Source organism: Knufia obscura, assembly GCF_036327395.1.
Source record: "Knufia obscura strain CCFEE 5817 isolate CBS 148926 chromosome Unknown scaffold_1, whole genome shotgun sequence".
NCBI lineage: Eukaryota > Fungi > Ascomycota > Eurotiomycetes > Chaetothyriales > Trichomeriaceae > Knufia > Knufia obscura.
In genome coordinates this window covers 1,249,222-1,262,259 of record NW_027042687.1, presented here as the reverse complement: position 1 = coordinate 1,262,259, position 13,038 = coordinate 1,249,222, and the positions used below count along the sequence as shown (strand labels likewise).

General features: G+C 48.5%; 3 protein-coding genes across 3 annotated transcripts; 2 read left to right on the top strand and 1 right to left on the bottom strand.

Annotated features, from left to right (window-relative positions):
- Positions 1-411: 411 nt before the first annotated feature.
- Positions 412-1,704, bottom strand: PMZ80_000460 (uncharacterized protein; the record flags this gene model as incomplete). The annotated part of the gene is made up of 3 exons (XM_064868911.1): positions 412-1,065; positions 1,109-1,287; positions 1,335-1,704. The coding sequence occupies 3 exons, from the start codon at positions 1,702-1,704 to the stop codon at positions 412-414; spliced, it is 1,203 nt and encodes a 400-aa protein (XP_064734408.1).
- A 3,939-nt stretch (positions 1,705-5,643) lies between these two features.
- PMZ80_000459 (uncharacterized protein) lies at positions 5,644-7,931 on the top strand (the record flags this gene model as incomplete). The annotated part of the gene is made up of 10 exons (XM_064868910.1): positions 5,644-5,823; positions 5,877-5,914; positions 5,964-6,128; positions 6,286-6,373; positions 6,549-6,576; positions 6,632-7,211; positions 7,268-7,355; positions 7,403-7,504; positions 7,576-7,598; positions 7,664-7,931. The coding sequence occupies 10 exons, from the start codon at positions 5,644-5,646 to the stop codon at positions 7,929-7,931; spliced, it is 1,560 nt and encodes a 519-aa protein (XP_064734407.1).
- A 697-nt stretch (positions 7,932-8,628) lies between these two features.
- On the top strand, positions 8,629-10,128 carry PMZ80_000458 (uncharacterized protein; the record flags this gene model as incomplete). Its single annotated transcript, XM_064868909.1, has 1 exon — positions 8,629-10,128. One exon carries the CDS (start codon positions 8,629-8,631, stop codon positions 10,126-10,128), a length of 1,500 nt encoding a protein of 499 aa, XP_064734406.1.
- Positions 10,129-13,038: the final 2,910 nt, after the last annotated feature.

The window sequence follows — 13,038 nt, the reverse complement described above, 5'->3', positions numbered from 1 at the left end:
GCCTAAGGTGCAAGTACTAGAGGTGCTCTAGGGCGAGCTAGGCATGCCTAGATGTGCACAGCTGGTCTCTAAGAATACGGTGAACCGACGAGGCCGAATCGGGACTACGCCAATTATTTTGTCAACCGCCTGCCACGTCATATCTTCACCGATGCTCAAATGTTGACTTGGAAATACACTTGCGCCGATTATGAGACGTTCTTGCACAATTTGTTCCCAGTAGCAGTCGATGTTCTTCTCCAAGACAAGGGCCTAAAGGTTCACTCTTCAGGTTGGGTTCGGGTAAACAGCCTTTCGAAAATTCAACTTATTCGAGTGATGAACGGGGACCATGGCATATTTTATTCGCGTTGTACATTCTTCATAAGCACTGAGCAGTGTGCAGTAACAACGTTATTCTTCTTCAATTGTTCAAACATGCGGCTTTGGCTTGTCAACCTTCATAGCAGGCACCATACCCAATTGCTCCATCTCACTGTACATCTCGAAAACAGCTTCCATCGTGTCCACGAATCCCGTCCAGCCAAGTATTCGCGCCTTATTCACGCAAAGCATGACTGTGGTCCACGCAGCATCGCCACACGAGAAATTCGCTTCAATGTCCTCGAACGGATCATGCGTGAGCTTACCGCCAGACTGACTCATAAGCTCTTTCCATGCCTTCTGGTTGACTTCTTCTTTCGCCCAGCTCGAAAGCGTAAAGGACGCCCTGATCTTCGTGGGCGGCCCGTAACCCAACGGTGTCTCCTTTCCAGCCCTTCCAGTCATCTCCTGGTACTTACTGTCATCCTCAGGCGGCGGTATTACGCCCTTCTCGACGCTAAACCAGCGGGTGAGCTCGTGGAAGAACCGGTCCCAGCTGAAAGGGCTGTCATCGATCGCATTGAATCTCTGGTCCTTGCACTTATCCTCAAGCACAGCCCACTCACTGAGGAATCCGGTCAGACGAGCTGCGGAGTGGAAGCTGAGCCCCTGCCAAGCGTTCCAGTCGCCTCCGAAGGTCAGCGGCTCTCCTTTGTGAGCTTGAACAGCGGCATAGACCGAGAAAGGATGCAAAGCGTTCATCTGAGTGTTTAGCATAATCCAAAGACGGACTCTATCAACGAACCTGAGCGTTGTTTGTTGCCCCGATGATCCAAGCCGGCATAATGATGTTCCACCCGACCCCGTTGTCCTTGCAATACTTGAAGAGGAGCTCTTCCTGTGGGTAGTAGAAATTTGGCTGCAGATCCTTAGGCTGTGGGTCGGACTCGCAGGATGGAGTCCTGATACGACCAATGTGGACGCCTGCGGATATTGTCAGCACAGGTAGCCATTGTCACAAGGTTGCATACCATAATTCTTTGCACCCGTCTGCAGGAGGAACCGAGTTGGTTTGATGCCCGCCTGTGGAAGTGAATCCAGGAAATTCGAGAGCAAGGCACTGTTGACCTTGACGAGCTCGTCCGCGTTCGACCAAATTGCGCCACCTGGAGGAGGCTTGGGCTGTAGATACGAGTAAAAGAAGATGTAGTCTGCCGTAACATTTGCTTCCTTGAGTGCTTGGGCGATTTTATCTCCGGACTCTAGGAAGTCGCAGGCAACGTGCTGGACTTTGGATCGTTGCTCAGGAGTGAGGAGGCCCATCATCTGCTCCGGTGGAGGTCGTCTGGACAAGGCGTAGATTTTGGACCATCGCTCGGGGGCCGCTAACAGCGCTCGCATCGTGTGAAATCTGATACAAGTCAGTTCTCGGCCTGTATACCAGACTGGTGTGAATAGTACCCAGAGATGCCATTGGCACCTGTAATAATCACGGTCAACCCTTTGAGGGACGAATCAAAGTCTGGGAGGTTGTGGTATATGCCAATCTGCCTCAATGGCAGCCGTTCTGAGCCCATGGTCTTGACGTTGTATCTAGATAGGTTCGTACTTTTACGACGTGGGCAACTATGTCAGCGATACGGTCTGCTCTGAACAATAGCTTTAGAGGACGTCCAAGACATGCTAAGTAACAGACTCGAGCAGGACCTCTACTTAACGGTGGAAAGTCATCACGCAACGGGTTCCCACGCCATACGCTTCGACTGGTGACCAAACCTAGGTTGCGCCTACGCTGGTATGAGGAGAAACGTGGAGATGTTTGTATGAGGAGCATCAACGGAAGGCCGCTGACCCGCCACTGGTTGGAACTGCTTGTCTCTAGGAACAGAGCCTCCTCATCGTGTCAGTGCAGCTATGATTCTTCCATTCTCTTCTGTTGTACTACCATCCCACAGCACGAGTTCATCGTATAACATCGCTATAGGCTCGTCTCTTGTCAACGAGACTGCATATCATCATGAAAGTTTCTCGCTTGAGGCATAGAGAGGCCGCGATACCTGTTGCTTGTACACGGATGCTTATACATTGCTGACGCAGACATAGTTGTGTGAAGGGCATTAGGGAAAGCTGTTGTCTTCGTCGAACGAAGTACACCTGTTCGAGCTCGCGTACTGGCCGAACGAAGCGCAGTCTGTTCGAGCAAACGTGTCAAACCCGCTCGAACGCGTTATTGGCCTTCTCTACGAAGGTGATCCCAACGCTATCATTCTTCAATGTGTTCAGATTCGAAGCACTAAGGTGCGAAAGGGTATTCGTTCTTGTGATAGCTGTCATGGTGATTGCATGGTATGAGCCTTTCGAGAAGTGGATGCTCAGGTGATTGTTGTCCCTATGCTTTCTGGAAGCAGATCACGGTGAGTTGCGGAATTCAGCTCGCAGGAAAAACGATTTGCGGAAGAATTAATTCCATTTGCTATCCAAAACCCGACAACTGTTCCCCTGCCCAGCACTGCAGCTGCAAGTAGTGCTCACAGATTCGAATCCTTCGCAAGCTCTAAAAGCCTCGCAATTGTCGACAACCATTACCAAAATTCCTCTCCATATCTCCGGCACCATCCATGATCCTCCGACGAGCTCAGGCCTTGTTGATCATGTTGTCGATTGGTGGTCTGTATTCAGACTCAAAAGCTCCTGGTAAGATGCTTACCCGACGAGGCAGAAACCAGCGAGGCAGTTATCGGAGCAGCAGTCGCTGTTATCGTTGCACGATTGCAAAAGAGGCTTGCATTCGCCGCTCTATACTCAGGTCAGCGGATAAATCATTGGGTGACGCGTGTATCTTACGCTCGAGCTGTCGTTCTCGTCGTGGTTACCAACGATTTCGCCGTTGTTGCCGCCGTTGCTGGGTGCGGCATAGACCACTGCGGCGAAGAAAGCAGCGAGGAGGTATTGGAACTTCATTTTTGCTGAGTTGTGGGTTTTGGATTGCTTGGAAAGCGAATTGGAATGGTTTGAATGAATGGACTGTTTGGTTCGTAATGAATGAATGTGTGTCTGGTCAATCGCTGTTGGAGGCGGGATCTGCTTGCCTTAAGTATCTCCTGAAGCATTCCTATCGACATTGCTTCAGATCAGAAGTTATGGACCAAGCACATTCTACCCTGCCTCAGTTGAAGATTGACGCACTCCCTTCCATTCTAGCTCAGAGCTTAGATCGTCTGGTGCGCTGTCGTTGAGTCTGAAGAATGTAGGATGGTGGCCAAGGGATGACCTTGCGCACCGGCCACATTGTTTATTCCAGACATTCCACGATACCTGAAAGATGACCCTTTAACACAGGAAGTCCATACCTTCGTATTCTGGTCATCCATAATGTACGCCACGCAACGAAGGGAAAGTGTCATTGCTCACAGCCGTTTCTCGAGAAATGCATCATCTCATGAACTATGTGGTGCATTCTTGTGCCGTTATACACTAGGCATAACCAAAGAACCAGGGTCTCATGCTTATCCAGGAAGGACCACCTTTTCAACTGCCACACAAGACCTCATGCATGCGCGCCGCCCAGATGTGAGATCTATGAGCGCTAAGACTGTCAATCTCCCAAGGAATGAGCTCCGGAGCTTTGCAAACTGCGGTGTTTCACTTCGAGAGCAGATACAAAAGTGCACCCATACCGCTTCGAAGATGCGGTTTTTATTTTGAGAGTTGTCATGCAGTGTCAGTATCGCTACGGATTACTAATCGATCTCCTCCCGGACAAGCAAACTTGCCGGTTTTTATGCTTGTGCTTCGTTAGGGCTTAGAAGCCTAAAGTGCAGCCCTAGAGCGATAGATTAGGCATGTCTCTGGGGCTTAGAGGCCCTAAAAGCTCGGGTGGCTTGATCGGACAAGCAAACTCTGCAAACTCATCAACCGGCCACTTTGCATGTCCGGGAGGAGTCGATGTCCAGCTCTCATCTCGAGGTTAGCACCTTCAGGCGGGACGTGACGCGGGCCGCTTGACCCGGTCTTGAGAGCTCTTCTTTCCCTCTGAAGAGGGTTGATACCTTTTAGTGCTCGAACCTTGAATGTGCTCGAACCTTGAATGTGCTCGAACCTTGAATGTGCTCGAACCTTGAATGTGCTCGAACCTTGAATGTGCTCGAACCTTGAATGTGCTCGAACCTTGAATGTGCTCGAACCTTGAATGTGCTCGAACCTTGAATGTTGAATACATGCTTGGAGTCTTGACCTCGTAGCGAAGACACATTGTCCTTACAAACCATGATGTATAGCTCTGGTCACGTTGTTGTTGGGATGAAGAGCACGTGTTCGGGCGGGATCAGTCACCAGCACACGCCTCGACGCGAGCAACAACACGCCTTAGGCAGGTTGAAGCGCATACTTCGCTTGCGAAGAGGTACTCATCCATTGTAGCTCGGCTCGACTGAGACTGTACTTGGTCGGATGCTGGTATTTTGGTGAGTACAAACTCTATTCCTCGCCAGAGTTGCCATACAATTTAGACTTTGTACTCACCAAAAAACCAGCATCCGACCAAGTAGACGGCAGAGCTCCAGGATCGCGAAAAGCGCCTTATATCATTACTTGTTACTCACCTCTCATTCCAGTTTGTTACTGAATATTATGCTGGTAGATAGGATAGACCTTTCTGATTACTCCAATAATAATGTTCAATTCATGCGATCAAGCTACAGATGCATAGTGCCTCTGGACGTGTAATTCGAAATTGGTGCGGCATCGTAGCTACGCCATCTATTTCATCAATCGGCTCGTCGTGTTCTCGACACAGCACGTGGATATGCACTATTTACATCAGGACCATCGTTACGGAGGTACTCTTGTCTCAGCAACCAACAAGGCCCACAACCGCTACGCACGCCGAAACGGCACCGACACCGCCAACAAACCGACTCCGAAGCTCGAACAAATCTGCAAGGAAGAAGGCAGCATAGTTCGGCTAAAAGCTGCTGGCTTTTGGCTGAAGTGATTCCTACTGGAGAGCCAAGCTCGTACCCCAGGTCTTGGCCCAGGACTAACGCTGGGGTGTGGTTTGCTGTCCCCTCCCCAGCGGTGAACCAACTGGCTTGGCTGACAACGCCAACCACGGTAAATCTGATCTGACGATGAAGCAGTCCATCGACCACTGCTGTGGCTTGCCCAGCCATGCGATCATGCCGCTATCTGTCCATCCAACATGGTATATAACCTGGCGACGCGCCATGTGGCCTTCGCCCAACGAAGGTGTCATATGGCCTGCCTGATCTCTTTAGCTTCACATTGACCTTTGAAGATCGTCATACCAAATCTTTTGCTGCTTGTACACATCTTTTCAGTATGGAGAAGGAGACAAGGGTGGACGATGGAGGTGTCTCGAGAACCGTTGCCGACCATGAATTGCTGGGCGACAAGGTCAACACTTCCCATGAAGAAGCGATGCATTTTGGTGTCTTGACGGCAGAGGAGCTTGCGATTGAGAAAAAGCTAAGGCGCAAAATCGATGCTCTGATCATGCCAGTAAGGTTCAAAATTCTCAGGCCACTTTTTCGGTTACTCATTTTTGGTAACAGATGGTCGTCCTTGTGTATTTGATGAACTATATCGACCGGTATGCTTGGGGAAACGCTTGATTTGGACTCTGGCTGATATCAATGTAGGAACAATTATGCAGCAGCTCGACTTCAGGGGCTAGAAGAGGACCTCAACCTCACGCCCGCGCAATACCAGACTGGTCTCTCAATCCTTTTCGTTGGGTATATCATCGCGCAGGTTCCGTCGAACTTGGTCTTGAATCATCTCGGAAGACCTTCGTTGTATCTCGGGTCAGTGTTTTCCGAGCCATTTTATTGTTCTTTTGCCATCGAACCGCTATTTGCTTGGAGGGGACGAGGGTGCAGGCCGCCTGTTGTTCAGCATCTTGTGCTCGACTCGTACCACGAATCATCTTGTTTTGACTCACATCACTGACTATGGGCATAGCTCTTTCACCATCATATGGGGCACTGTATCGGCGCTGACCTCTCTCGTCAACAACTATGGTCAGATTGTCGCGTGTCGCTTCATCCTGGTGAGTTTTCCTCAACCATTCGTCACGGATCGACCAGGCAACAAGCCTCACCTAAAGCATTGGTGTTTGAGACGAGTTGCACGATATGTTTCCAAGCGAATGTCCGGGCGCTATATATCTAACATTGCTGTTCCCGATACCGGTTTCTGCCCAGGTTCTGACTTTTCTGTGACAGGGTCTGGTCGAGGCGCCCTTCTTTCCTGGTTCGTGACGAGTTATATTCTGGTTCGAGCGAGCATCAAATACTAACCTTTCCAGGCGTCCTATTCTACCTGTCGAAATGGTACACAAAATCTGAGTTGAACCTTCGAATGTCGATCTTCTATTCCGGCTCACTAATCTCTGGTGCCTTTGGCAATCTCATTGCTGCTGGCATCCTCAACGGACTGGGGCACTCCCATGGCCTTTCGCCGTGGCAATGGCTGTATATCATCGAAGGTTCCATTACCGTCTTCGTCGGCATCATGGTCTGCCTCATCCTACCCGACTTTCCCAATACGTGGCGCGCACTATCACCTGAGATGAAGCGTGTCGCAAATCGACGTTTGGCAATCGAGGCTGCAGAAGCCGACGTCGACGAAGCTGGCGGCATGTCTCAACTTCGTGGCTTCAAGCTGGCCATGAAAGACCCAAACACATACCTTCTGGCTGTCGCGTACATGTGCACAACTGGTGCTGCTGGCTTTCAGAACTTCTTTCCAACCCTCACGTCAACCCTTGGATATACTCGGACAATATCTCTGTTGCTCTGTGCTCCGCCTTATATCTTCATCACCTTTTGGGCATTGGGCCATTCCCTCTTCTCGGATAGGGTCGGAAACCGATTCTGGTTCTTCATGTAAGTACATGTCATCGGCTCACCTTCAACGATGAGATATGCTGACAAGCAGCCAGGTATCCAATTCCGATCACCATTGTCGGATTCGTCATTTTCATGGCCACTGAGAATTTTGGTGCCAGATACTTCAGCCTGTTCTTGATGGTCGGTCCACAGTGAGCCAGGTTCTGCATCGTTCTAACTATTCCTAGGTTTTCATATTCAGCATGAACGGTACAACCTATGCATGGATAGCAAACGCTATTCCTCGACCACCAGCTAAGCGAGCAGCTGCTTTTGCATTTATCAATTCTGTTAGTCCCAACCATCTTTCTCTTCTTCCATTATGATACGCCAATCGAATAGCTGCTGACTCTCACAATAGATTGGCAACTCCGCATCGATTTGGTGAGTTCCGTTCAGACTTGATTCATCCTAGTCAGGCCGATACTGGCTCGAGCTAACAGACGTAGGACACCGTTCACATATCGAGATCAAGACGAACCTTTCTACCGACCAGCACTCGGTCTGAATATCGGTCTCCAACTCATTGCGGCAGTCTGCGGTTTGACGTTGAGATGGATCCTCACGAGGAGAAACCAGCGATTAGCGAGGATGGAGAACGAGGATGTTGCGCTGTCTGAGAAGGATCTGGCAAGACTCAGGAAGACTGCAGAGATTGAAGGTATCGATATCGCGGCCGCTAGGAGGCTGCAGAAAGGCTATCGATATATGATCTAGAGGGGCTCGAGGAGTTCACCTTCGGAAAGGCTGCTGCACATTCTCGCATGGAGAAACCCTTGGGGCTGTTCACCAAATAAGTCTCGGGAAGCAAAAACGAGTTCTCACATATGAGCAGTCTGCCGGTGCGGCCATATGGTGCGTGTCACATGTAGTCGCAAGGCCGCATGTAAGAGAGCTAAGACAGTATATCTACGAGTCCAAGTATATTTACCCTCCGGAACAATGCCTAGCTTGCCGACTATCTTGATTCCTTTATGTTCGGCCAGGTCGAAACTTCGCCGGTATAAACATACAAGTAAGAATTTAGGCGCCGCCGTTAGAGTTGACGGAGGGTTGCAGGCGTCAACGGAAATGTGCGTCGCCCAAAACGCCCCCCATAACTGCCTAGCCTCTAGGCGTGAAGTGGCTCCTTTTGGGCTTGGTTCTCCCATTTGTAAGACGGAATTATGCGGAGAGTATGCCGAGGTAGACCGAGGAGAGCTTTAATTGCTCCAGCAGCTAGTAGAGACCCGAGGACAATAAAATTGTTTCTATTCTTTCTAGATCTATTGAAGCATGAATCTACTTAGACTAGGAAGGCGACATCACACATAGCATATCTCTATGCTGAGGGGTGTGGAAGGTGGTATCACTGGGGAACACTGGTTTCAATAGGGGTCGAATAAAACTACCTACTTTGACCACATCGGCAATAATGTCACCACCAACTCGGGTGATCATGAAGAAAACCTTGCGGCTGCCCACATCGAGTACCAACGCAATCATCACCGGAACGTGCATGAATACTTTGCCGAAGCGCCCATATTGCCAGCGACGTTCCCTGCAAAGTCCAGCCTCGCGAGCCCCAACAATATCAGGGTCACTCGGCCCCAGGAGACCACTACTGTCACAACATCGAGGTCGCCACCAAATCACTGATCGCAGGTTCTCCATCTCGACCCAGCATCGAGCCGACCAGAGCTCCGCATCTGAATCGACCTTTGTCTACAATGCTGCAAAGCATAGACCTCTAGAAGGTGTCTTGGTCGTCGCATTGGAGCAGGTCATCAGCGGACCCTACTGTACTCGTCAGCTTGCGGACCTCGGAGCGCGTGTGATCAAGATTGAGCGGCCGGGTACCGGTGACTTTGTGCGTTACCACGACAAACGTGTTCTGGGAGAGCTTTGCTCACACTTCGTGTGGACGAATCGGAACAAGGAGTCTCTCGCGCTAGACATCAAAAAGCCGGAAGACCTTGAGATCCTGAAGGAATTGATCAAGAAGGCTGATGTGTTCGTGCAGAACCTTGTTCCGGGAGCCGCGGCCCGTATGGGGTTGAGCTTCGAGGAATTGAAGACGACGAATGAAAAGTTGATCATGTGTGAGATCAGTGGGTATGGCAGTGACGGCCCATACAAGACGAAGAAGGCCTACGACTTGCTTGTGCAATCCGAGGCTGGCCTTCTTTCTATCACAGGCACCCCAGACGAGCCGTGTAAGGTGGGGTGCAGTATCGCCGATATCAGTGCTGGCGTGTATGCGTACAGCTCAATCTTGGCTGCCTTGCTGCAGAGGCAGAAAACTGGGAAAGGTTGCAGGATCGACGTGAGCATGCTGGAAAGTATGGTAGAGTGGATGGGATTCCCGATGTTGTACGCCTACCAGGGACAGAGTGCGCCTCCTAGACAAGGAGCGAGCCATGCAAGCATCTATCCATACGGGCCTTTCGAGGCAGGAGACGGCAAGGTCATGCTGGGATTGCAAAACGAACGTGAATGGAGCGTTTTGTGCGAGAAAGTCCTTGAGATGCCGGAGCTCGAAAAGGACGCCCGCTTCACGAATACAACGTTAAGATCGCAAAACAGGAAAGAACTGTACAGTATCATCTGTGACAAATTCAAGGAGAACACTGCGGTGGAGGTAGTGGAGAAGCTCGAGAAGGCTGGAATTGCAAATGCAAAGCTCAACGACATGAATGACGTTTGGGAGCACCCTCAACTCAAGGCCAGAGAAAGATTCATTCAAGTTGAGACTGAGGCTGGTCCAGTACAAACCACAATAACACCGGGCATGGATGGCCGTGAGGCTCAACCACGCCTGGACCCAGTACCCGGGATTGGAGAGCACAATGACAGGATATTGGCCGAATTCGGGCTGGGCAGCAAATCTGTGCAGGAACAGATCTCTGGTAAAGATGCAGAGATGAGCGTCTGAAGCTGTTTTGTTTTGATGCAGGAGACATAAGCCTCATGTCTTGGAAAGTCGGGCCAGGGTCGCATACTAGCCGTCTGGTCGAATCTCCGTAGGGACGAATCTGTCCGCATCCCGTGGTTTCTAGAGTTCCTTCCTTTTGATAAAGACATGGTTCTTCTTCAGGCCCTGCCGGACGACCTGAGCTTTCAAACGTTGGTTGGGACTTGCAATCGAAAGGCGTTGGTCCCAGGTGACGAGAGACAAGCTGTTGGAGTAGTGAGTCAGCTCTTGCCTTACTCAGCTGCTGCTCGCTATCATAGGCCCAGGTACACTCCATTGGGTGTCAATCTACAGTATCTGCTGCACAACGTCCATCTGAAGCCAGCAACTGCCTGTTTCGACACTTGTGGGACCGTAGCCTCGAAGCGGTGAGATGCCGTGGATGCCTTTGCGATGAAGGGGGGCCACTAAAATGTGCCAAGCAAGCAAGGACGCCTGTTGTGGAAGGTGCGATTGGCAGTGGATAAATAGCTGTTTCTGGTCGTTACACCACTTGATCCAGTATGCATACAATATTACACTCTATAATGGGGGCTGAACTGGGATTTTAGGGTACCATTTATTATAATAAGCCTATTATATCGTCTTAATTAATCCTCTTAAAGTCTTAAGTAACTATTTATTAAATTATCGATAATATTTACCGAATTCCTCTTCTCCGGCTAGGCCGTATACCTCTTAATCTAGTAGTTAATTAGTTCTGTATACAGAGCGTATTTAAAGCTAATTCTCTACTTCTTCGCTATATAAATCATATATAAAAGTGTTACGGACCAAGGCCACAGGACGGCCACGGGCAGGATATAGGTAAGTCTCCTGAGGAAGCCTAGTACGTGTAGAACACCAGGGGTGTTATGTGACTTCCAGGAAAGGGAATTCCTAGTATATTAGTTCTATAGTATATTAGTATACTCGCTATACTAATACACCGGCACACTAGTATACTAAGCTAAGACTTTCTATTCGGGACTATAGGAATAAGTATATAGATCACGGCTCTCCTTTAGTACAATTTATAGTTCCGTAGTTAACCTAAGTTATACTAGACCCCCTACCTATATATAACGGACCTTACCCCGACTCATCTATAATACATCTAGCCCAGCTTACTTAAGTAGAACACAGAGGTTCTACTCGTACCCTTACTAGTCACGTAGAGAACGACAGCCTTATAACATTTTAACTACTATACTCACTAAGCTCGATCGTATATAAGTATAGGTATAAATAAGACTATACTACCGACTCGACCTATATCACCGATTGGACTTACGGAAAGTTTTTAGTTACTTAGTATCGACAGTAGGATATTTACTCTAGGGTTAAGCGGTAAGCTAAGTAACTTCTCTACTACTAACCTTACTCTTATAGGTACTACTAACGATAATACCCGACTTAAGATTAAGGAACCTAAGCCGTTTAAAGGTAATTAATCTAAGTTCAAGATCTTTTTACTATAGCTACAGGCATGTGTCAAGTATAGAAACTTTATAAAGCCCGAAGACTAGGTCGTGTAGGCTAGTGCCCTTCTACGGGATAAACCTACCGAATAGTTTAAAGCTTACTTAGAGAATTACTTTAAGAGTACCACTAAGAAAGGTCGGAAGGAACGAACCAATGAAATGTTTAAGGGAGGAATTAATAAATTCGTGACGGAACTCCGAAAGCTCTACGGGTATAAAGACGAGACCCGAAAGATACTGAAGGAATTACGTTCTCTTAGGTAGACCGGCTCTGTTACCGACTATACCGCCGAGTTCTAGCGACTTAGCAATAAGCTGGATCGAAACGACGAGACCCTTTAATCCGACTACTATTTTAGACTTAAAGACTTTATTAAAGACGCAATTACCGAGAGAGAGAAAGGAGATCCGAAAGGCCTATAAGAGCTTATTAAGTACGCTAAGAACCTCGATAAGCGGGTATAGCAACGAAAAATAGAAAGATCCTAGGCGCGCGAATACACTGCTAAAAAGTTTAATAATAAGAATCGATAAGGAAAACGAGTAGTTAAACGAGACTTTAACGCTATAGATTAGGAAGCTAATACAGCTATTAAACGGATGTTTAATTAGTAGAAGCGTAATAATCGCCTAGGACGAGGAGCTAAGATTAAAGAACGGCCTAACTAAGGTAAGGACCGTAAATCAGTCGCGACTAAAGACTAACTCTAACGTTCTAAGAATAGCGAATACTTCTAGTGTAGTAGAAAAGGACACTACGCGAGAGAGTGTCGAGGTGCGGGGAAACAAGTAAATATAGCCGAGAAACAACCTAGTAAGAGCGAAGACTCTACTACTAAGGGGGATACCTCACTTAACGAGCAAAACGAGGAACTCAATATAAGCGATACCCGATACCCGAAACATAGACATATATTATAGACAGCGTACTATAACGATGGTTATTACATGCACCGATCCGAGAAAGATGGGTTAGGATAGTACCCTAAGAAACCCAGGAAGTCAAGAATAGCTATACGCCAAGCAAATATGCACTAGGCACCGGCTCCTGTAGATAGGGACCCAGAAATCATCTAGTGTAACCGAGAGGGAACCGTTTACAGAATATGGTACTGGAAACAAGTGCATACGGTGAACGAAGCCGCCACCTATAGTGCCACCCTCACCAGCTTAATCCACTATCCGGAAGGGCCACGACAGCCTATACTGATGCTACTGTACCTCAAACACAAGGGACTAGGGGATACGAGACAAATCTAACGATAAGTAAACGTTCATTAAGCAGTTAATCCTAAAAGCACGGACCCGGAAGTCGTACGATACGATATAGACGAAGGATGTATAATTATAGAAATACGATACTAGAAACAGGTTAAAAGTGAGTTTAAGGTAGAACGATATAACACCG